Source organism: Oncorhynchus clarkii, chromosome 15 (assembly GCF_045791955.1).
Source record: "Oncorhynchus clarkii lewisi isolate Uvic-CL-2024 chromosome 15, UVic_Ocla_1.0, whole genome shotgun sequence".
Lineage (NCBI taxonomy): Eukaryota > Metazoa > Chordata > Actinopteri > Salmoniformes > Salmonidae > Oncorhynchus > Oncorhynchus clarkii.
In genome coordinates this window covers 25724499-25750925 of record NC_092161.1, presented here as the reverse complement: position 1 = coordinate 25750925, position 26427 = coordinate 25724499, and the positions used below count along the sequence as shown (strand labels likewise).

The 26427-nt window shown below is 40.9% G+C and overlaps 1 protein-coding gene across 4 annotated transcripts in view; it reads left to right on the top strand.

The window, feature by feature from the left end:
• The first annotated feature begins 20695 nt into the window (after window positions 1-20695).
• Window positions 20696-26427, top strand: part of LOC139367109 (myosin IIIA) — a 73190-nt gene continuing 67458 nt past the window's right edge. For all 4 annotated transcript variants that reach the window (XM_071105161.1, XM_071105159.1, XM_071105160.1 and 1 more), the window contains exon 1: window positions 20696-20774. In XM_071105161.1, coding sequence (XP_070961262.1) covers window positions 20773-20774 — 2 coding nt within the window. In that variant the 5' untranslated portion in view covers window positions 20696-20772. The remainder of the gene's footprint in view (window positions 20775-26427) is intronic.

The window sequence follows — 26427 nt, the reverse complement described above, 5'->3', positions numbered from 1 at the left end:
CATTGCGCCATATTAAATTGTATTTTTACCTAAAGGCTTTTAAGTTCATTAACCATAACCAACAAATTGAATTAACTAGCTAAATACTGTGCGTCCCTCTTATTACATTTTAGTCATTAAGCAGACGCTCTTATCCAGAGTAACTATGGTTAGGTTCCTTGCTTAAGGGCACATCGACAGACTTTCGACCTAGTCGTCTCAGGAATTCGAACTAGCAACCTTTTGGTTACTGGCCCAATGCGCTTAACCGTTAGGCTACCTTCCGCCCTATCTTAGCTTATACCGCAGGCTCCAGCAGTGGGCGAAAATACGCTTCCAATTACACAGAAAGGGAGCAGTTTCAAGGTTACCTGTCAGGGAATCAAGCTTATTTACATCTTATGTAAGATGTCACACTAGTAGTTTGGTCTCAATGAAAGTGGGCCGCCGTTAGTGTCAAGTAGTTTGTGGCTTCAGCTCACTCTTAGGTCCTTTGGCATAGCGGTATGTTCTTTTGATGCCTTGGTTAAGCGCAATACATTTTGTGACAATATTATCATAATTTGCCAATAATTATATAACTAACAAACTGAAATATTTAGGTAAATACTGTGTTTCCCTGTCTTATCTCACTGTACACTGCAGTTTTGAAAGTGAATTTACCCTATAATACAGGCTACCAATAACAGTTCTAATAATTAGGACTAGATTCAATCAAATCCGTGCTTCCCGACACCCTCATACTGAGAGAGCTGTCAAATCCACAAGTGGCACCCGGTTTTGTACCTATCACAGACATTGCCATTGGATGCACCGAGTCGCATTAGTAGAAATCCCATCCAGCCATGTTACAAGTTTGAACACTGGCATGTGTGATGTAATCTATACCTCGATTAGGCTGATATAAATCCTAATAATTTTGTTAATGATAATTATCAATGATTTTCAGTTTAAGTATCATTATTTATATATAGCATACGTTTTCTCGTTCTGAACTTCAAACGCAGGTGCAACAGGTGTGGCTTCGTGACAATGACCACAATAGCAGCCATTGAAAGCTCTAATGCAGTTACACTTCCAACACCACCCAAACACAAGGTATGCGCGTGTCGGGTAGCACGGGTTAACACTAGATCTGAATGAATCTAGGCCTTAATAGCAAAATAGTTTATGGAAATAAATATGGTTTTGTGATTCTGAGTTGTATTAGCATAAATACGGATACATGAGGTCTAAATTAGGTTAAACACTGCCCCCATCTCTACAGTATTCATACTTCACAGCATTATTGTATGGCTGGCCATCATAAATTGAACTTCATATGACATGGCTATGATAGCCTTATGACGACTTTGTTGAGAATAGTGTGCACCAATACACTCCACGTCTCTGTTTATAAGTGGCTCATCTTTGCAATCTGCCACAGCTGGGTTAGTCATTACTCAATAGCTTTCCACAATAATGGCCAGGCAGGCGGTGATGTCAACGCAGGAGCAGTCAGACATTCTGACCACGTACCTATGACCACAACGACCTCATCAGTCAGTGGCTTCATTTCAATCAACCTTCCGATGCAATGCAGACAAGCACCAGCTATTCAGCCATCCACAATCCAGCATATCTCAGTGGCATCCATTACTGTGGCTATGTTCTAACGTTGAAATGAATACACCGTAAACCCCAAGGCATTTTCTACTCAAATACTTCCAGTAAATTGAACTCAAAGTCAATGAAAAGTCATTCTTACTTAAAATGTTTATGGTACTGACTCAAAACTAAATGAGAAGTCACATCAACTCTATTTTTTTAGTTATGATAACAAATTAACTTTTCCCCAGCATGTTCTACTGCAAGTAGATGTTTTGGAATTGTTGTCAATATCTGTGTTTTTGCATGTACATTGAGTGATTGATTGATCAATCTAAATGCTACACAAAGATAAATAACATAAATGTTTCTAAAACTAATCCAAACATTTAGTTAGATTGTTCTTACAAAGTAGTGAAATGCTTGTTCCAATTGAAATGGCTTAAGAAGTCTCCTCACACGGTTCCTAACCCTGGCAGTCATTATGAATGCAGGAGTGCAGGTGAATACAAATTTCAACTGTTGGATATCCTAATTTTGGCTGGGTTCCAGTATTACACATCACTTTGCAAGCCAGGATAATGTGACTTTCAGGTAGGGTTGCACATTTCTGATTCATTTCCCAGGTTATCCAGAAATCCCAGTTGGAAGATTTTTTGAAAATGTGGGAATTTTTGGGGAAGTTATCAACATTTTGCAAACCTACATGCAGGCCTGATGTGGTCTGTAAACCATGAGTTTCAGGCCGCTGTATTAATGTAAAACTAGGCCTCAAAATAAGGCCTTATGAGATATGTAATGTTTTTTCATAAATACATTTACCATAATGATAACATTCGCCTAGGAACTCACGGAACGAATTCAACAACCATTTCACTAACAAATACAGTCAAGGGTGGTAACGCTACAATTTACTCGCAAAGGCCAGGCACACTGGGAAATTATATTAGCGGCATGGCTTACTCAAAATGTTCAAGCTGATAAAACTCAAATCTGGACCCCCTACAGGGTCATATTGACTCTATCGGTTTGAGTAATGACTACAAAATCACTTTAAGTAACTGTACCCAAATATATATTTATATATTATATATTAAGTGCAACAGGTTTTCTCAGTGTAGGTGACCACTGATTAGACATGATTGGATAGGTTAATGCAGGTGTTCCACCAATCGGATGGGATTACTTCAGTAGTGGCACAGACAGAGTGTGCTTTTATAGAGCGTTCTCTTAAAGTTGCAATAAGTGGGTTTGCTGCTTGGCTTTGAAGGTTGATTGGTACGTCATCACATTAAAACTGGAATTGCCCCAAAGAGGTCAGGGGGTATAGATAGATAGATAGATAGATAGATAGATAGATAGATAGATAGATTTGTTTGACAGTTTATTACACAATACAACCACACACATGGATAATGCATTTACAATCATCGATGATGATACAAAAAGTTTGAAAGTATTTCCATTGTGGTCCTCTTAAATAAATGGTTAAAAAATGAACAAATATTAACATAGTATTTCTAGGCTACACATTAGAGCTAGCCTACTAGCCATACTTTGTTTACACATACACTACCGTTCAAAAGTTTGGGGTCGCTTAGAAATGTCCTTGTTTTTAAAAGAAAAGCATTTTTTTTTGTCCATTAAAATCAAATTGATCAGAAATACAGTGTAGACACGGTTAGTGTTTTAAATGACCATTGTAGCTGGAAACGGCTGATTTTTAATTGAATATCTACATAGGCGTACAGAGGCCCATTATCAGCAACCATCACCCATGTGTTCCAATGGCACGTTGTGTTAGCTAATCCAAGTTTCTAATTTTAAAAGGCTAATTGATCAATTGATTGATTTTGCAATTATGTTAGCACAGCTGAAAACTGTTGTCCTGATTTAAGAAGCAATAAAACTGGCCTTCTTTAGATGAGTTGAGTGTCTGGAGCATCAGCATTTGTGGGTTCGATTACAGACTAAAAATGGCCAGAAACAAAGAACTTTCTTCTGAAACATGTCAGTCTATTCTTGTTCTGAGAAATTTAGGCTATTCCATGCGAGAAATTGCCAAGAAACTGAAGATCTCATACAATGCTGTGTACTACTCCTTTCACAGAACAGCACAAACTGGCTCTAACCAGAATATAAAGAGTAGTGGGAGGCCCCGGTGCACAACTGAGCAAGAGGACAAGTACATTAGAGTGTCTAGTTTGAGAAACAGATGCCTCACAAGTCCTCAACTGGCAGGTTCATTAAATAGTAACCGCAAACACCAGTCTCAACATCAACAGTGGAGAGGCGACTCCGGGATGCTGGCACAGGAGTGATGGTTGCTGATAATGGGCCTCTGTACTCCTACGTAGATATTCCATAAAAAATCTGCCGTTTCCAGCTACAATAGTCATTTACAACATTAACAATGTCTACACTGTATTTCTGATCAATTTTATGTTATTTTAATGGTTAGAAAATTTGCTTTTCTTAAAAAGAAAAAAATACATTTCTAAGTGACTGCAAACTTTTGAACGGTAGTGTATAAAGAATAATTAAACAAAGGACAGGACGACATTGTCATAGCCTAGAGCATTACATACAGATACAAAAAAAATATTACAATCATATTGTCCGATTATTAGCCTGCTTTTGATCGGCATGGATTTGAGCTGCTATGGTAGTTTGTTCCACTCAACAGAACCGGTGTATAAAAAGGTGTTCTTACCAGATAGACTCTTAATTTTAAAACAGGCATTACCAGAGTCTCTTGCTCTGGTGTTTTATTGGTAGACATCTCTAAAATAAGTACAATTATTCGATAGGTACCTGGGGGCTAAGTCAGTAGTAATTCTATGGACCAGAGCAAGTTGAATTAAAATGATTGTTTTCTCTACTGATAGCCAGCCTAGCTGATTAAAATGCTCGACCTCCAGATGTCACGGATCCCTCCAGAACTTTCATTACGAACACCTGTCCCCTATTGCCACTGATTAGTACTTGTATAAGTGTGCCCTTTGGTTTCCATTGGGCTGTCGATTATTGTTACAATGTCCATTGGTGCGTATGAGTACCTGTGCTGTGTGTTTTGGGTTTTTGTGCCATTGTGGATTGCGCAGATGATTACAGGTCTCGTCCTGTGCGTTAATCATTGTGCGCGTGTGTATTTATTCGAAGTACTCCTCGCTCTTTTGTTTGGGTTTCAACCCTGTGTTTTTGTTACGTGTTTGCTTGTTCTTCGTGCCCGTAATTTGGGGTGTAATAAAAAAATTATTATGCATTCCTGCGTCTGTCTCCTGATCCATTCATGCCAGCATGACACCAGATGAGTACGGGTGGGTGGTTTAAGTACAACTCTCATCAGCTTGTTTGGGCTATTCTGTAGATGTTTAGGGATGCTGGTGAACCATGATGTGCACGCGTAATCAAAGTGACACTGAACTAGCGCACCTGCCAGTCTTTAGGGTGTCACTATCAAGATATTTTGAGGTCGAAGCTAGGAATATTTTTTTTTGCTTTATCTTTGTTCAAACATTTAGGGCCATAGTCACACCAGTCAGGTACCCATCCAATTCACACCAAAGGTAGCTGACTGTGGTTTTTGGTGTAACCACTGAGTTGCCCACTTTGACAATAAAACCAGGAGACCTTGCAAGCTTTACTCTGAAACCAAAGAAGATGGATTCTGTTTTTCCAAGATGAAGAGAAAGTTTGTTATCTGAAAGCCATTTACAGATATTGGATATCTCTTCTACTGAGGCTTTGTTCTTATGGGACACCAGTAGAGCAGAGTCCTCCACAGGCAAACACTAATTATGAGAGCAGACTGATTTCATATTGTTGGAAGAGAAGTGGGCCAAGGATGCTCCCCTGCGGGACCCCACAGCTAATATCCTTTGCACTAGAATGTTTCCCATTAACATCCACCTTTTGGTGTATACCTCAATGGCCATGGCCCTGCTAATGAAACCAAGGGCTTTAAACTTGTAGAGCATGATACTATGATCAACCATGTCACATGCCTTCTGCAGATCCAGCATTACCATTCCACAGAAATGTCTCCGGGTCAACTTCTTTGCTGATAATGTCAGTTAAAAACAATAGACGTGTGAGTTGAGTGGGATTTTTTAAAAACAGACTGTAGTTTGTATAAAATATTATTCTTGCTAGTATTTACCTCTATCTGTTAATACATTACTTTTTTCCAGCACTTTAGACAGCACACTCAAAACGGATACAGGTCTATAGTTGCCCTTGTCTGTTTCGCTGCCCTTCTTGTGGATAGGGATTACTGTAGCGTGTTTCATATCCGTAAAGATGTTGATTAAATGGGTGACACAAGGGGGCAATAAGTTCAGCAACCATCTCTCAAAAACCTGGCAGCGATATTTTCGAGGCTTTAAGCCTTGGAGCAGGGTTCAGACAGTCTCTTGACAATTCAGCCTGAGACTCTGCTGTAAAGGAAAAGGCATGGAATTGTACATCCATATTGGAGTAATAACCTAAGACCTGACCCTCCCCATACTCTCGACTACAACCAGGTAGCTTCTCAACCAGATTTGAGGCAACTGTTGTGAAAAAGGTATTGAGATTGTCAGCTACCACCTCTTTGTCAAACGGGATTTCTCCATTGACCTCAAAACCCAAGCTTTTGCTATTTGTTTTCTGTTCCTCACCATATCCCAACAGTTTTAGTGACTGCCACAACTTCCTATGATTATTCCTACCCTCACTGATTTTGAATCATCTTCAATCATCTGATTAGATTTGTTCCTTAGGGTTCTGTGTCTAGTGTATCTTCCTCTTAGGTTCTGTTATATTCTAAAAAATGCAGTATTTAATGGCCTCAAGGATTTCCTGATTCATCCAAGGTTCAGGTCTTTGTTTAATTATTTAGGATTTCCATAGAGCCACTATATCCACAATGCTTAAAAATACAGTTAAAACAGTCCCATGCTTTATCCATATATAGACATGTAAGTACCGGGTTCCAATTAACTTTCCTCAAGTGATCAATAAATGCATCTTTGCAATAATGTTTCAGAGCTCGCACAGTTATTGTGTTGTGACAGTTAAACTACTTTTTCTGAACCTTTCTTGTGTAGTAAATCATTGAATGGTAACTAATTCCAGAAGGAACAACACCACAAAGATCAACAAAAATCTTAGATCAAATCAATGAGTTACGTAATCCAGTGGGCTCTTTTATCAGTTGATGCAAAACAAACACCCTGCACAATTGAATGAGGATCGGTTGATTGATTCAAAGTCAAACCACACACACGCGCACACACACACACAGACACACACACACACACACACACACACACACACACACACACACACACACACACACACACACACACACACACACACACACACACACACACACACACACACACACACACACACACACACACACACGCATGATGTGTGTCAATCAATGTCTCTACAAATCTAGCAACCTTTACATTGTTATTTGTCCTTCAGACCAATGTGTCACAAACCCCAGCTGAACTTACTCTTTACTGCCCCAAAGAGGCCAATTCAAATAGATTGGAGTAAAATTAACACTTTTTCGAGGTGTGAATAGATTATTTTGTAAACTTTTTTTTATGTTGCAAAAAACTAAAATGTCTGCTGTTTAAATTACAAAACAATGTAATCTGCTATGCCTTCTCTGCTGCAATGTAAAGCAAGGTCACAACAGATTTGTTTTGGCTGACATTGCTTGGTTATATTTCTATGCATAAAGCTGTTGTTTTTCCCTTACCATTAAAGGCACAAGCAGCTATTTCACGCCATATGGCACATGAAAATATCAATTATTACAATGAAAGCTGAGTTTAGTGTGTGGGCAAGAGACTGGGCTGAACGAAAGCACAGATATCTCCCATAAAAGGCACTTCATTCTCAATGGGATAAAACCAGCCATACAGTTCTGAATCACAACACAGTGCTACTTTCTAAAATTGAACATACATGTCAGATGACAGCCGCGCCAACTTCTGGTAAGATTCTCACTCTTGTTCATCACATGCATGCAAACCAGTCTTTATAATTGTCAGAAATATCCTTATATGTTTCTTACTGGAGTAGCTATGCTATAGTATTTGTTTTGTCTGTTGCTTAATTTGTGTATTGACATAAGGCATTGTATTCTGTACCCTAATTTAGAAGTTGTAATCTTCAATCTACCATTAGCTATTCATTAGCCCCCCCCCCCCCCCCACCAATGTGTGATCAAATATCTGTTTTTGTAATTCAGTCTGGTACCTTTGACCAAACCCTTGACCCACCTCTTATGGAGTTGCTTTTGATTCGCTGTCACAGAGGGGGAAATGGCTTGGATCAAACACCTGCTTCAGCATCGATCCTATTTGCACGTTTACGGAGCAACGATAATGGCTTCTATGTAAATCGAAGAGACTCCAGCTGATTGCAGAGAGAAACAGAAAGATAGGGAGATGGGGGTGTAATCATGTGGCTATGTATTATCTGCTGGGTGAGTGTAATGAAACACGTTACTGGAGCAAGGACGATGTTTCTTTCAGCGATTGGAATCATTGATGTACTTAACAACACTCAGACAAAACTGAAAATCAAAATGCCATCTGAATGAATCACTTTAAAAATGTACACTACCGTTCAAAATACATGTCCTTGTTTTTGAAAGAAAAGCAAATTGTTTGTCCATTAAAATAACATAAAATTGATCAGAAATACGGTGTAGACATTGTTAATGTTGTAAATGACTATTGTAGCTGGAAATGGCTGATTTTTAAAGGACTACAGGATCTACATAGCCGTACAGAGGCCCATTATCAGCAACCATCACTCCTGTGTTCCAATGGCACGTTGTGTTAGCTAATCCATGCTTAGCATTTTAAAAGGCTAATTGATCATTTGCAATTATGTTAGCACAGCTGAAAACTCCTCTTTCTATTTTGGTTAGAGCCAGTTTGCACTGTTCTGTGAAGGGTAGTACACAGCGTTGTACGAGATCTTGTACGAGATCTTCAGTTTCTTTGCAATTTCTCGCATGGAATAGCCTTCATTTCTCAAAACAAGAATAGACTGACGAGTTTCAGAAGAAAGATCTTTGTTTCTGGCCATTTTGAGTCTGTAATCGAACCCACAAATGCTGATGCTCCAGATACTCGACAAGTCTAAAGAAGGCCAGTTTTATTGCTTCTTTAATCAGGACAACAGTTTTCAGCTGTGCTAACATAATTGAAAAGGGTTTTCTAATGATCAATTAGCCCTTTAAAATGATAAACTTGGATTAGCTAACACAGCGTGCCATTGGAACACAGGAGTGATGGTTTCTGATAATAGTCATTTACAACATTAACAATGTCTACACTGTATTTCTGATCAATTTCATGTTATTTTAATGGACAAAAAATGTGCTTTTCTTTCAAAAACAAGGACATTTCTAAGTGACCGCAAACGTTTGAACGGTGGTGTGTGTGATCATTTAACACAAAGGGGTTCATACTTTCTCATGGAAACGGCTAGAATCACATGTAATGTTTACCTGGTGTTCCGTCGATTATGCATAACATTCTATCATACTTTTCCCTTTCTGAATATGGTCTTTGATCAAAAGAGAAGCATGATATGTCATTCTCCATTTCAATTTCGATCAAAGTAAAGATGGAAAAACTAGGTGACTGAAAACCACAATAATTCAAAGATTCAACACACCAGAGTGATTTATGCAAGGGACATTGTTCAATTACTGGCCATCATTCACGTTCCATATTATCATCTTAATATTCTCTGACAGTTTCCTGGTGAATCATTGACAAGTCATTATTCATTGCATTGTGTCTGATGACTCCATCAGTGTGGAAGCTGCCAATTACACAGAGAGGGATACGTTTCTAGGTTACCTGTCAGGGAATAAAGCTTACTTGCGTCTTATGTAAGATGGTCTCAATGAAAGTGGGCCGCCATTAGTGTCAAGTAGTTTGTGGCTTCAGCTCACTCTTAGGTCCTTTGGCATAGCGGTATGTTATTTTTGATGCCTTGGTTAGGCATAATACATCTTGTGACAACGATGCTAATGTTATGGTCCGTTCTATTGGGTATCCTTGGGATGTCCCTACCCCAGTGAAGTTTACATTTAAATGGTTAAGGTAAGGGTTAGTGTTAGGTAAGGGTACGGGTTATGGTTATGATTAGGGTAAGGGTAAGGGTAGGGGTTAAGTTTAGGGTAGGGTAGGGACGTCCCAAGGATCCCTGTTAGCACTGACCCTAATATTATCATCATTTGCCAATATGGATGGCGTTGTTCAGTCAAAACTCTCCATCCCAAAATGATGTCATGTTGTTGTTGTCCAAATGGATTTAATGAAAAAGGGGGCTAATTATACTGAGTCAGGGCCAGAAGGGGCAATTTTCTCGCACATTTCCTTAATGTTGTGAGGGGTTAATCAGTCTGACCTTAGATCAGTCCGACAATAAGACTTAGAGGTTTATCCACCCAGCGTGCTGGACCTGTGCCCACACTAATCACAAGGTCATTATGGCCACGAGTGTCTCTCTCCACTCTGCATCCAAGAGCCATTTGTTAACCAACGGAGCAGGAAATGACCCAGGTTTTCGGCCAGTAACCCAAGCCTGGAGGATCTGGTTGAGGGAGCGCCACTTAAGACGAGACGTTGATCAAACTAGGTCCCTTCTAGACCGAGAGTGCGGGATTAGTGGGCGGAAGTGACATTGTGATTCACGGCCCTACTGCTCGTTGACGACGACATCAACGGCTTCAAACTCACTATTGTTGACAGACTATGGTACTCCCAGTCCACTGATGGATGTGGTTCCATGTCGAATTCCTCCTCGGTGCTCTGTGAGGAATGGGATCCTTGCCTCATCCAGTTGATCTATAGTATTTGTCTGACATACACGCCGAGCGGTTAAGTGGACAAACGCACCACTTCCTTTCCTCCACTTTGTAACCCTAACCCAGAGGCAAGAGAAGGGGAAGCGAGGGGAGGAGCACCACAGTATCCTCGTAATAATGGCTGTGAAAACGGAGAAGCTGTCATTAATATTGCAACTTTCTGGATGCCTTTAGCTATTGTACTGTCCCATCAGGCGGAACCTATCATGGCCACGCACCCATAAAACACGAGACTCCATTACACAGCGTTCCATAGAGCAGCGGTGGGTGTGGAAAATGAGTAGGACTGGTTGGCATATGACAAGGCATAACTCAGAGATTGAGTCAACTGGACACCCAGTACAAGCCTATTAAAGTGATTGGATTACATAGATAATACTGGTTTGACTCTAGAAGTCCAGTCCAATATAGTACAATTCTATGTTGGGCTGATAGTAGGTGGACACGTTAGTGTAAAAGGCCATTGGTGGTTATTGATTGGATAGAGTATCCTTAACCCCAGTAGCTCAGTGTTGCACATACTCAGTGTTGCACATTCTCAGTGTTGCACATGACTATACAGTAAAGCAATAGACAGTGGATGGTTCATTCAGGCATATATTTTATTGATTTCATATTAAGATGACCAAATCACAGCCCCAGAGGTATAAGTGTGTAGTTAAACCCAGTTGGAATAAAATCCCAATTCTCTGTAACTTTCCTTAAAGGGCCAGTGCAGTCAAAAACGTGAATTTCCTGCTTTAAAAAAAAGTATATTTCAACACTATGAGTTCAAAATAACACTGAAATGTTTGTTTTTTGTGTGAGAGCTGTTTGAAAAAAATGATCACAATCTGATCTGATTATTTTGACCAATAACCAGTAATATTTTATTTGCATATATATCCTCCTACTCTGAAGGAGTAAGTGGGGTAGGCTCTAGAGTCTGGAATCCTATCTGCCAGTCAGGGCTGTGTATGTAAATATCTAAACATTTGTATCAACATGCCCATACGATCAGCCTGAGCATTTCAATTACAAAAGGAGGCTCAGGGAAATAAATTATGAATAATATATTTGGAGTTATTTCCATGAAATGAACACATATTTATTAAACATACAGTGATGATTTAATACAATTAAAAAGACTGCATAGGGGCTTTAAAAATCTATCAACTCCTGCAATCCCACTGTGATACATGCACATTGTGGACTTTTTGAGCTACAGACTTCTGCACCATTGGATTTGTCTATTTCTTTTGCACCGGTTGGTACCAATCAGTAGTCTGTGTGATCAATGGGGGCTGAGCCAGAGTGGTGTTTGTGAGACAAGGGTGGATCCCGAAGGGGCCCCAGGGGCCGGGTCTTTTACAAAAACCTCAGTAGAGTCAAATTATGTTCTACTTGTAGCGCTGGTTGTCCTGAAAAGAAAATAGAAAAACACTTCATTGTGAGGCTAAATACTGTATAAGGGCTGGACATGCTGATAAATGAATGTCAGATAAATGAAAAGACGTTTTTCGCTGGGGTCTCGGGACCGATACGGTTAACAGTTGTACACCTTGTTGTGATCAAATCAGAAAGTCTAAGGGATAACTTCACAATCAATATCTAATTTTAGGCTTCATTACCTTTTACTACGGCCAAGTTGCCAATGGAAGTTTGTTCCCCAAAATCATGGCTCATGGATCGAAATAGAGTAGAACAGTTGTAGACAGAAAAACACATATGGAGTGGGCATCAAAACAATACCATATTGTGTTTTTATGATGGATAAATGCCAGTGAGTTTGTGGGACACAAACTCTGTAGAGAAAACAATCAGGGACCCATCTGTTCCCCTGCATCAGCCATTACCAGTTCCATTTCTACAGCAAGCTGTTCTTGCCAGTATGAGCACAATAAATTACAAGCACAGTGTCGTAACCAGTCATAACAACTAATGTTAGTTTATGACAACCAACATGGTTGCAGAAAATGACATTGACTGCAGGGCTCCAGACTAACATTTTCCCCTGGTGGCACTAACGTTTTTCAGTTGGTGACACCAGCCCATGATTTAGAAAGTTATTCACAATGTTTTATTAAGAAGTGTAATAGACGGGCCTCCCGGGTGGCGCAGTGGTTAAGGGCTGTGCCATCAAAGTCCCTGGGTTCGCGCCCAGGCTCTGTCGTAACCGGCCGCGACCGGGAGGTCCGTGGGGCGACGCACAATTGGCCTAGCGTCGTCCGGGTTAGGGAGGGATTGGTCGGTAGGGATCTCCTTGTCTCATCGCGCACCAGCGACTCATGTGGCGGGCCGGGCGCAGTGCGCGCTAGCCAAGGTTGCCAGGTGCACGGTGTAGCCTCCGACACATTGGTGCGGCTGGCTTCCGGGTTGGATGCACGCTGTGTTAAGAAGCAGTACGGCTGGTTGGGTTGTGTATCGGAGGACGCATGACATTCAGCCTTCGTCTCTCCCGAGCCCGTACGGGAGTTGTAGCAATGAGACAAGATAGTAGCTACTACAACAATTGGATACCACGAAATTGGGGAGAAAAAAGGGGTAAAATTCAAAAAAAAAAAGAAGTGTAATAGACTAATGATATGGTATTCAATAAACACTTTGTTACATCTAACACGTCCATGCAGGAACGCATGATATTTTGATATGCGTTTTGGGTTGACAATAAGGCTATTTTTAGGTAACACTTTACTTGGATAATCTCAAGTAGTGTTTTGTAGATGTTCAATAACTGTCAACAACATTTCAACTAACTATCCTCGAACCATAACCCTGACCCTAACCTTAACCCTTATCCTAACCCTAAACTGAACACTTACCCTAGCCCTAATCTTTGCCCTTAGCCTAACCCTTATTCTGAACCTAACCATAGCAAGCATTTGCATGTCAACAATGACTTTGTTGATAGTATGACAATCTGTACATCATCTATGTGGCACTATCTAAATAAGTGTGACCTATTTTGTAAAAATGTTACTGTCAAAAAAGGGCTCCAGAATTCAGATTTTGTTGTTCGAAGAGATGAATTTGCCTTCTTCTTTACGTAAACTAATATTATATACAGACCTAATTCAATTGGTTCTAATTCACCACCCGAGGAAGTGTAAACTCAAAACACATTAGCGAGATTGCTAACTCTAAATATAACACCTACTGCTAGTAGCCATGTATTCATCTAAGAGTAAATGTCCGTAAAAAAAGTGCACTCGCGATGGCCAATGTGCAATTTCGCGAGCAACGTATTTCAAAGCCATACAAAGGTATCTTGATTGTTAAACAGTGTGCTTTGACCTCAATTATGATCAGTGAGAAATACACAGTATACTTACCGAAAGCTTAGACCCTACTCTCTTTAATATGGACAACTAGTTGTTGTTTTTTTACAGCAGCCCGCCCCAACGAAACAGGCAGGCACTGGCAGGACAAACACTTTTATTACAGGAATCATGAGGATAATGTACTTTATTGTTTAACAAATTCATGGTTTTATCTGCCCCAAAATTTGGACATTTTGATTGAGGTGACCGGGTAGAATGTGCAGTTCGCACCAGTGCAACCAATACATTTTTTTAAACTTGCAAAGCCGAGTCAAAGGGTCTCTTCATGCGTGGTTGCAGTCTGGTGCCTTGTGTTACATGTTACTGCTTACAACGTGACAAGAATAGATCATGACATATTGACATGATTTGTTATGTCTGAATATTCTTTTTTTTAATTCTTTTTTTAACTTATGACTGGGGTAACCAAATGTTATTTTACAACTGGTCAAAATAAGTCCCCAAAAATAGTCTTACATCCAAGTTTTCAAGCTACAGTTGAACTTACATCCTTGCTCTATCTTAACTCCTCTCCTGTAAGAGCTAAACAAAACACCAGTGCATTGTAAGCCGATACCACCATCAAGTGATTCTGAGGAGACTTTGATGAAGTCATGCCCCGTCTCACCTGACATGGACCTCTAGGTGCCCATGCTGAAGCCTGTTTTGAACCTGCCGTCTCTAGTCTTATTTATTGATTCATCTATTGGACTTCCCAACACCTCCATAGGAAGGACCATTAAACTGATTGTCAGAGCGTGATAACTTTAACATACTCTGCAATATAGTGTTACTTATTCTGGATGAATAATAGATTGTTGAATAAGTTGAACCCAGCCGTGAGTGACTACAGACCGCTCTTGCTGATTAACACTGATATCAAGGACTGATACTCAAACATGTAGACGCATCTCAGAGCAGTAAGTATATCGAAATGATAATTTGATTTCAGGTCTGGCCATTAAACGCATGCCTTCGATGGTTATGAGAATTATTTGAAATGGACTGCACAGTAGGTCTCAGTCTTTGGCCTTTTGAAGATGCAAACTAAAGTTTATTGTCAATGCATGCAAAACAGAGCGTTTGTGTAGTTGGAGCATGTCTTATTTGCAAGCCATTGGGAGTGACTACATGTGAACACGGTGTGTCTCTGGGTAGAACCAGGCTTCTTCCCTCTCAAAGGTCAGTGAATCTTTATGTTGTATTAACTTTTTACGTAAGTGATGGCAGTTGTCAACAGGCTTGTTTCTGTAAGTCTCTCTGGAGCTAAAGGTAATTGATACAATAATAGATCTATAAGTATATTGTGAAGTGGGTCAATCTTAAGAGCAGTTTACTTTTCTCCTTTCTCTGTGTGAATACAAAATGACAGTAGCAATGGTTGAAAATGTAATGTATTTATGGAAATACATATCTGAGGTGTATTATTAACAACCAAACGTTAGATCCAAAAATGCTAGCAGGCAATAGTTCATATGGATTTAACAATATACTGTACTTACTGTGAATATTGTGCTAGATTCAGTGAAGGCTTATCAACAGGAGAGCAATAAATTATACTGTTACATTTGGTTTACACTTTAAATATTAAAGCACATGCTTCCCTATGAATGACCAATAATGTAAATACAGACTGTAATGGCCAAGACCAGTTGACTTGGATATACCCAAATGAGAAAGTTTATCTTCCGATGCCAAGGTTAACCCGAAACTTTAACCAACTCATCAGACACAGATTAACCAGGTCTCATTACCCCTTGTGGTGATCAGATAGGATCTCCTGTTTCTCTTAAGGGCCTCAACCGGCCAAACTTGTGTCTTATTGAAACACTAATCAGGTTGACCCGTGCATCACGTTTGTAGCCGTTTGTTTTGTATTTTGGGTCTTGTCCAATTGTAATTGGTGCAGAAAGTTAGATGGAATCTCAGAAGAGGTACTGAGAGACAGAGCACTGTCTCTCTTCTCTTCTTTATTGTTTATCTTCTCTGCTCTTTGCAGCTAATTCTTCTACCTGAACACTTCATCAATTTCTGTCTGAGTGAGCAGGCACACACACACCCACACACACACACACACACATCTCCTAGGGTTAAGTCCCCACGGCATGTGTTAGTATTGAGGTGAGCCAGCCAATTGTTAGATCTCGCCCATGTCTTCTGTGTTACAATATGTCATCACATATAGAGTTGTAATATATTATTCACCATTTCTGTGGGTTACTTAGGTCCTGTACATTACACTAACAAGCAAGCTCTATTATAGCAGAGTTGAACGCCTGTATAGAAGCCTAATTGCTCTGCATAGGTAATTGCTGATAAATGTCTCCGTAGAATGATGTATGTAGTCAGGTTTAGTCACAAACCTCGAACTTTGTTTGAACTGATTTGTTCATGTTCATTTTTTACACAAACATTTAAACAACCAACATTTTCAGACTGCAAAACCAATGTGCCAAGTGCAAAAAATACCATAAATCTCATTAGAGTCTGGCATTGTGATTTATATTTAAACTTTTCTTCAATAATGTGCACGATAAAGCTGTGACTATTTATGCATCGCTGTTTACTAAACTTTTATTTCAAAACTCGCTTCCTCTATATTGCATATTGTTGAAGACAAGTTACAAAATTAACTCACACTGCGAGATTTCAATGAGGTTTCGAGTATTTTTAGCACTTTGCACAATTATTTTGCACTAAGAAAATGTTGCCCTTAATGTATGAAATACAGAGTTTTTGTGTATTGGTTCGACTGTTGTGTCTATTTATACTGAACAAAAATATAAACACAACAGGTCATGAAACATGGGACCAACACTTTAAATGTTGTACTGACCAGAAATATATACACAACATGTAAAGTGTTGCTCTCATGTTTCATGAGCTGAAATAAAAAGTTCCAGAAATGTTCCATATGCACAAAAAGCTTATTCCTCTCAAATTTTGGCCACATATTTGTTTACATCCCTGTTAGTGAGAATTTCTTATTTGCCAAGATAATCCATCCACCTGACAGGTGTGGCATATAAAGAAGCTGATTAAACAACATGATCATTACACAGGTGCACCTTGTGCTGGGGGGAGAAAAAAGGCCACTCTAAAATGAGCAGTTTTGTCACACAAAACAATGCCACAGATGTCTCAAGTTTTGAGGGAGCATGCAATTGGCATGCTGACTGCAGAAATGTGCACCAAAGCTGTTGCCAGAGAATTTAATATGAATTTCTCTACTATAAACCGCCTCTAACGTTGTTTTAGATAATTTAGCAGTACGTGCAACCGACCTCACAACTGCAGACCAAGTGTAACCACACCCGCCCAGGACCTCTACATTCAGCTTCTTCACCTGCAGGATCGTCTGAGACCAGCCCCCTGGACATCCGATGAAACTGAGGAGTATTTATGTCTATAGGAAAGGCCTTTGTGGGGGGAAAAACGAATTCTGATTGGCTGGTCCTGGCTCCCCAGTGGGTGGGCCTGGCTCCCCAGTGGGTGGGCCTATGCCCTCCTATGCCCTCCTAATTAATTTATTTAAATTGACTTGATTTCCTTATATGAATTGTAACTCAGTAAAATCGTTGTTGTTGCATGCTGCATTTATATTTTTGTTCAGTACATATAAACTCAGCAAAAAAAGAAACATACCTTTTCAGGACCCTGTCTTTCAAAGATAATTAGCTAAAATCCAAATAACTTCACAGATCTTCATTGTAAAGGGTTTAAACACCGTTTCCCATGCTTGTTCAATGAACCATAAACAATTAATGAACAGGCACCTGTGGAACGGTCGTTAAGACACTAACAGCTTACAGACGGTAGGCAATTAAGGTCACAGTTATAAAAACTTAGGATACTCAAGAGGCCTTTCTACTGACTCTGAAAAACACCAAAAGAAAGATGCCCAGGTTACCCTGCTCAACTGCGTGAACGTGCCTTAGGCATGCTGCAAGGAGGCATGAGGACTGCAGATGTGGCCATGGAAATAAATTGCAATGTCCGTACTGTGAGACGCCTAAGACAGCACTACAGGGAGACAGGACGGACAGCTGATCATACTCGCAGTAGCAGACCACGTTTAACAACACCTGCACAGGATCGGTACATCCAAACATCACACCTGCGGGTCAGGTACAGGATGGCAACAACAACTACCTGAGTTACACCAGGAACGCACAATCCCTCCATCAGTGCTCAGACTGTTCGCAATAGGCTGAGAGAGGCTGGACTGAGGGCTTGTAGGCCTGTTGTAAGGCAGGTCCTCACCAGACATCACCGGCAACAACTTCGCCTATGGCCACAAACCCACAGTTGCTAGACCATACAGGACTGAGAAAAAGTGCTCTTCACTGACGAGTCGCGGTTTTGTCTCACCAGGGGTGATGGTCGGATTTGCGTTTATCGTAGAAGGAATGAGCGTTACACCGAGGCCTGTACTCTGGAGCGGGATCAATTTGGAGGTGGAGGGTCCGTCATGGTCTGGGGTGGTGTGTCACAGCATCATCGGACTGAGCTTGTTGTCATTGCAGGCAATCTCAATGCTGCGCGTTACAGGGAAGACATCCTCCTCCCTCATGTGGTACCCTTCCTGCAGGCTCATCCTGACCTGACCCTCCAGCATGACAATGCCACCAGCCATACTGCTCGTTCTGTGCGTGATTTCCTGCAAGACAGGAATGTCAGTGTTCTGCCATGGCCAGCGAAGAGCCCTGATCTCAATCCCATTGAGCACGTCTGGGACCTGTTCGATTGGAGGGTGAGAGCTAGGGCCATTCCCCCAAAAATGTCTGGGAACTTGCAGGTGCCTTGGTGGAAGAGTGGGGTGACATCTCACAGCAAGATCTGGCAAATCTGGTACAGTCCATGAGGAGGAGATGCACTGCAGTAGTTAATGCAGCTGGTGGGCACACCAGATACTGACTGTTACTTTTGATTTTGACCCCCCCCCCTTTGTTCAGGGACACATTATTCAATTTCTGTTAGTCACATGTCTGTGGAACTTGTTCAGTTTATGTCTCAGTTGTTGAATTTTGTTACGTTCATAAAAATATTTACACATGTTAAGTTTGCTGAAAATGAATGCAGTTGACAGTGAAAGGATGGTTCTATTTTTGCTGAGCTTACATATTCACCTACTCATTCCAGGGTTTTTCTTTATTTTTACTATTTTCTACATTGTATAATAATAGTGAAGACATCACAACTATGAAATAACACATATGTAGTAACCAAAAAGTGTTAAACACATCCAAATATATTTTATGTTTGAGATTCTTCAAAGTTGCCACGCCTTGACTTGACAACAGCTTTGCACACTCTTGGTATTCTCTCAACCAGCTTCACCTGGAATGCTTTTTGAAGGAGTTTTGAAGGAGTTCTCACATATGCTGATTACAGTACTTGTTGGCTGTTTTTCCTTCACTCTGCGATCAAACTTATCCCAAATACCCTCAATTGGGTTGAGGTTGGGTGATTGTGGAGGCCAGGTCATCTGATGCAGCACTCCATCACTCTCCTTATTGGTCAAATAGCCTTTACACAGCCTGGAGGTGTGTTGGGTTATTGTCCTGTTGAAAAATAAATGATAATCCCATTAAGCGCAAACGAGATGGGATGGCGTATCGCTGCAGAATGCTGTGGTAGCCACCCTGGTTAAGTCTGCCTTGAATTCTAAATGAATCGCCGACAGTGTCACCAGCAAAGCACCCCCACACCATCACACCTCCTCCTCCATGCTTCACGGTGGGAACCACACATGCAAAGATAATCCGTTCACCTACTCTGCGTCTCACAAAGACAAGGCGATTGGAACCAAAAATCTCAAATTTGGACTCATCAGACCAAAGGACAGATTTTGACCAGTCTAATGTCCATTGCTCGTGTTTCTTGTCCCAATCAAGTCTCTTCTTTCTATTGATGTCATTTAGTTGTGGTTTCTTTGCAGCAATTGGACCACGAATGCCTGATTCACACAGTCTCCTCTGAACAGTTGATGTTGAGATGTGTCTGTTATTTGAACACTGTGAAGCATTTATTTGGGCTGCAATCTGAGGTGCAGGTAATTAGCTCTAATGAACGTATCCTCTGCAGCAGAGGTAACTCTGGGTCTTCCTTTACTGGGGTGATCCTCATGAGAGCCAGTTTCATCATAGCGCTTGATGGTTTTTGCTACTGCGCTTGAAGAAACTTTCAAAGTTCTTGAAAATTTCCACATTGACTGACCTTCAAGTCTTAAAGTAATGATGGACTGTCATTTCTCTTTGCTCATTTGAGCTGTTCTTGCCATATTATGGACTTGGTCTTTTACCAAATAGGGCTGTCTTCTGTATATCCCCCCTACCTAGTCACAACACAACTGATTGGCTCAAATGCATTAAGAAGGAAAGGCAAAGTGTGGCTACTTTAAAGTATTTCAAATATAAAATATATTTTGATTTGTTAAAAAAAAGGTTACTACATGATTCCATATGTGTTACTTCTTAGTCTTCACTATTATTCTATAATGTAGAAATTTGTAAAAATAGGTAAGTTAAAAAACCCTGGAATGAGTAGGTGTGTACCAACATTTGACTGGTACTGTATATGTTATCCTAACAAAACACTGTACATGGATAACAGGGATTAAATACAATAGAGTTAATACAATGCTCAGTACTAAATTATGTACAAGACCACCAAGAAGAGAAAGGGATGGCACTGTGTCTTTAGCAAGCACCATATTGTAAGGTTGCACTAATCAGCTTTGCTTTGTGTATGAATGAGCATCTATATGGGGAAAGGCTCATGTTGCAACTGGCTAATTCCTCTTAATCCTGACATATCTCCTACTACTTAGAGATTGTTTCCAATGGAAGGAGCGAGGGGATTGCTAGCGAGATTAGCGCTGGTTAGCTCCTCCTCTGCTGTTTACACTCATAGTTGCTTTCCCTCTCTCACTCCCTCGAAGCTAACCGAATTCACCGAAAATGGATTAATCCTCCTCCAAAATATGTCCCCAGGCACAATGACAAAACGATGTAAGTTTTTTTTCTGTTGTTGGTTTTGGTGTTGTTGTGGATTAGATAGACAAAGTTGTGTGAGTGTGACCAGGGGATAACCTTGGCCTGACTGAAATTTGGCCTCATGGAGGTGTACTGTGTGTGGTTGTCAGGTATTAGTGGAGCTGTAACTTACTGGAAGATAATAGGGCAAGATGGCCTTCCCCCATCCCAGAAAACAAATGATAGTAACCAAAGAAAAAGATCCAACCAACATTCAAAGAGCCATGTCTACATGTAAGTACATATAACATTTGTATTTTTTTCTAAACCACATTTTATATGCACTTACATGTAGACATGGCTCTTTGAGTGTTGGTTGGATCTTTTTCTTTGGTTACTATCATTTGTTTTCTGGGATGGTGGAGGGTTATCTTGCTCCTATTATCTTCCTCTGATTGTAGGTCAGAGATGGAAGACCTGCAGGTAAAATGATTAGTCCTCTGCTCTAGAGATTGGGACTGATATCACTGCTTTGACTCTTGTTCTGGATGCCGTTGGAAATGGGAACATACACCCCTGCTGTGTGAATCTATAGAATGTGTGTCAGAATTACAAACCATGTTAAGGAAACTCACAGTGGGATTTTTATTTATTTTTCCTTTATTTAACCAGGCAAGTCAGTTAAGATGACGGCCTAGGAACAGTGGGTTAACTGCCTGTTCAGGGGCAGAACGACAGATTTGTACCTTGTCAGCTCGGGGGTTTGAACTCGCACTAGTCCAACGCTCTAACCACTAGGCTACTCTGCCGCCCCAATCTGCCGATGCAATCTCCACATAGGTAGTGACTGGAGGAGTTGACAGCATGCACGTACACCTACAGGCCTTTAAGTTGAGCTGTATCTATAGCCTCATTAGGCTATTCGGAAGGTATTCAGACTCCTTCTCTTTTTCCTCATTTTGTTACGTTATAGCCTTATTATACAATTGGGTGTGAATACTTATGTAAATGTGATATTTTTTAAATATTTTTTTTATACATTTGTAAGAAATTCTAAAAACCTGGCTTTGCTTTGTCATTATGGGGTATTGTGAGTAGATTGGTGTTGGGAAAAAACTATTTAATCAATTTTGGTGTAAGGCTGTAATGTAACAAAATGTGGAAGAAGTCAATCGGTCTGAATTCGTAAAATGTTTGTTGTTGTTAGTCTTTTAGAGCTTTCCTAGTATGTCTAGTTGCCTTTTCAGATACCCAAACTATAGTACACCCATCCATTCACTAATACAGTATTATACAATTTGTTGAACGTTGCTGGCCTGCAGCTATCATCAAAGTGCACCGTCAAAGAGCAGAGTTCTTCCAGGTGGAATGATACACTCACCTTTTGGTCTTTCACCCTACACCAAGACAGTAGGCTTATTTACGCCTTCCTGTTCTATCCCATTGTTGTCTCTGATGTTTAAGGGATCATCCATTAGGTTTTGTTTTGGAATCCTTTGATCGTGTAATGAACCCAGAGAAACATCCCCCTGAGTTCTTGGCCCACGCTAACAGGGCAGTCATTCGTTCAGTACTGGTGTGTCTGGTGTTCTCAATGTCTAAAGTGTTAGGACTCATTCCCACTCACACGCGAACAGTGACATAAAGTACTTAAGTAAAAATACTTTAAAGTACTACTTAAGTTGTTTTTTGGGGTATCTGTACTTTACTATTTCACTTTTACTTTACTACATTCCTAAATAAAATAATGTACTTTTTACTCCATACATTTTCCCGGACACCCAAAATTACTTGTTACATTTTGACAGGAAAATAGTCCAATCGATACAGGGACGTAATCCCCCATCCCTCTTTCCAACAAAGAAAAAACCTGCTCCTGCAAGTGAATTGGACGGCCAAATAAAACCCGCCCCCAGCGCCTCCTTAATATAACTTTTCATGGCTGAGTCTCTGGACCTGAGAGAGAATACAGCCCTCCTCTCGGAGGAGTGGTGCTGAGCAGGAGGTCAATGGCACAATCGTAGGACCTGTGAGGAGGCAGTCGGCTGGCCCTTCGTTTGCTGAAGACCTGATTCAGAACCCCGTAATCCCGAAGGTATGAGGTAAAGATCAGGCTTGTCATCCCCAGCTGGGGGAACAGGAGAATCGAAAGCCTCCAGACGAGCAGGGACAGAAAGATGTGGAAAGCGTTGCTGGCAGGTGGACTGGCATGAAGGATTCCATCCCAGAACTCTTTCCGAGGGCCAGTCAATTTGAAGATTATGGATAGAAATCCACGGATGTCCAAGAACCAGGGGTAGCTCAGGCAAGTCCACCAAATTTCACTTGATAAAATCCACATGATAATCCAGAACTCGTAGCTGAATAGGCATGGGGAGTTGCTTCACCTTCCCAGACCCTACGGGCACCCCATCCAGAGCAGTGACCGACAACGGAATGTCCAGCTTAGTGAGGGGCAGTCCCTGTTGGCGAGCTAATGTGCGATCCAGAAAACACCCGGCAGCCCCAGATTCTATGAAAGCAGGAATGTCCAACTGCCCATTGTCCCACCGCAGGAAGCATCTGACTCGCCAGTATTCTCTCATCTACTGACGAGTCCTCCCGTTTCCCATCAGCTCGGGACAGGAGGCACGGAAATGTCCAGACTGTCCACAGTAAAGGCAACGTTGCTTGTTAATCCTGCGTCTTCTCTCCAGACCGGAAAGTCTGGTGCATCCCAATTGTATTGGCACCTCTGAAAGAGAACCAGAGCCGAATTGAGAACTCTGACGGGGTATAGGACAAGCAGACGCAGCATAAGGCAGTGGAACAAATTAAGAATTGACTCCCTCAGCGGAACCCGAAACACATGAATCCACTCAGAACCCCTCCGTCCTCTTACAACAACGTTACCGAAGCCGGTTGTCAATCTGTGTGGCCAGAATGATAAGCTCATACAGAGTGTCAGGGTTGTACCGGGAAGCCAGTTGAGAACCTCGCTGAGTCTGTTTCGAAAGGCTGGGTGAAGTGCCTCTGTATACCGCTCTCAGCAGCGTGTGTCCGAAAGTCAATAGGGTAATCAGCTACGCTCTGGCTGCCCTGCCAAAGCGCAATGAATCTTTGAGCAGCATTCATGCCACTGATGGGGTGATCAAAAACCCAAATAATCTCCTGGGTGAAGCTATACCAATTAAAACAAACGTCCGATTGCTGCTCCCATATGGCCATGGCCCAGGCCAGAGCCCGTCCTGAGAGCAAGGAGATGACGTATGCCACTCTGGAACGCTCGGTGGGAAACGCTGATGCCTGCAGCTCGAAGGCCAGCGAGCATTGGAGTAGGAACCCACGACACCTCCCAGGATGCACCTCATAGTGCTCTGGTGCCGGGAGATGAGGCTCCCAAATGGATGAAGACGCTGAGCTGGTAGGGAGTGGAGGATTAGGAACAGCCACAGGTGTAGCAGCCGTTTGTCCTGTCTGCAGAATGAACACAAGAGTTCTTAAATCATCCGACAATGTCTGCAGCCGCGCCTCCTGGCAGCCAATCACAGCTTCATGGTGGGTGAGAGCCGACCGTAAATGGTGGAGTTCGGAATGTTCCTCGCACGACTGAGAAATCTCTGCTGGGTCCATTGTTGACTTAGGTCTACTGTCACAATAATGCTTGTACGAACTCGAACCCAGGTGCAGAGAAACACAGCAAGCAGAGGTAAGGGTAAATCCAGATCTTTTGCTTAGTGTCTTACTTCCCTTACATACACAAGTCAACCGCACAAGAGCACACTAATAAAACATGAGACCTAAGCAAATATCCAGACCAACTGAGGAACCTAAATAAACAAGGCAACCAGGTGAACAGAGAAGGTAATTAAACACAGGTGAATCCAATAAGTAATAATCAGGGTAACCTGGAAACTAGAAAACATGGTAAGGGTGCCCTCCAGCAGTAACCTAAGGAATCAACAATCAAATAAAACAGAAGCTGTGACATCTCTCCCCTGAATTCTGCAAAATACAAAAAGTATAAGAACACATTTACTCATCTACTTTGGATATCCCAAGAAAATATATTTTACAAACAAATTCCAAGTATCCTTAAATAATATAACGTCAATTTGGAAAATCATCAGCTATTGAATAAGGAAAAGGCATCAACAAGTATTCAATCTCAATCTATTGTTTGAAATAAGACATATAGTGATCCTGATATTATTTAATGTGAATTCAATACACTTTTTTTGTGAATATGGGTTCCTCTCTGTCAAAGAAAATGTAGAAAACTGATGGAAATCCCTTAGATTACATTAAGGGACATTTCCCATCTGTAGTTCAGTTTGATCTCTCTCAACCACCTTCATGAGGTAGTCACATGAAATGTATTTCAATTAACAGGTGTGCCTTGTTTAAAGTTAATTTGTGGAATTTCTTTCCTTCTTAATGCATTTGAGCCAATCAGTTGTGTTGTGACAAGGTAGGGTTGGTATACAGAAGATAGCCCTATTTGGTAAATTAATTTTGTTATTTTTAAAACATTTTGTTTAAAGTTTATTTAACTAGGTAAGTCAGTTAAGAACAAATTCTTACTTAGAATGGCAGCCTAACCCAGAAGACACTGGACCAATTGTGCTACCCCCCCTATGGGACGGCCAGTTCTGATACAGCCTAGATGTAAAAAGAACAAGTCCATATTATGGCAACAACCGTTCAAATAAGCAAAGGGAAACCACAGTCCATCATTACTTTAAGATATGAAGAAAATTTCAAGAACTTTGAATATTTTTTCAAGTGCAGTCACAAAAACCATCAAGCTCAATGATGAAACTGGCCCTGATGAGGACCGCCACAGGAAAGGAAGACCCAGAGTTACCTCTGCTGCAGAGGATAAGTTCATTTTGGTTACCATCCTCAGAAATCGGCAATTACCTGCACCTCAGATTGCAGCCCAAATAAATGCTTCACAGAGTTCAAATAACAGACTCATCTCAACATCAACTGTTCAGAGGAGACTGTGTGAATCGGGCCTTCATGGTCCAATTGCTGCAAAGAACGGAAGATCTCAGCATGTGTGGTTCCCACCGCGAAGCATGGAGGAGGAGGTGTGATGGTGTGGGGGTTCTTTGCTGGTGACACTGTATGTGATTCATTTAGAATTCAAGGCACACTTAACCAGCGTGGCTACCACAGCATTCTGTAGCGATAAGCCATCCCATCCCGCTTATGCTTAGTGGGACCATCATTTGTTTTTCAACTGGACAATGACCCAAAACACACCTTCAGGTGTATGAAATATAAAATATATTTGGATTTGTTTAACACTTTTTTGTTTCCGTATGTGTTATTTCATAGTTTTGATGTATTCAGTATTATTCTGCAATGAAGAAAATAGTACAAATAAAGAAAAACCCATACATAAGTAATGTGTTTCCAAACTTTTGACTGGTACTGTATATCTTCATCAAATCTATGCAAACTGGTCTTGTTCCTAAAGATTTGAAAATTGACAAAGTTATCCCCCTCTATTAATCTGGGGATCCAATATATTTTACAAAAGATCGACCAATATCTGTACTGCCATGTTTTTCTAAAATCCTACAGAAATTGGTGTATAAGACAATATTGAAACATGTAAATCAACATTCTATTCTATACTCGCACCAATATGGTTTTCGTGGATAAAATCTTTACAGCCTTTAACAACAATGAATATGCT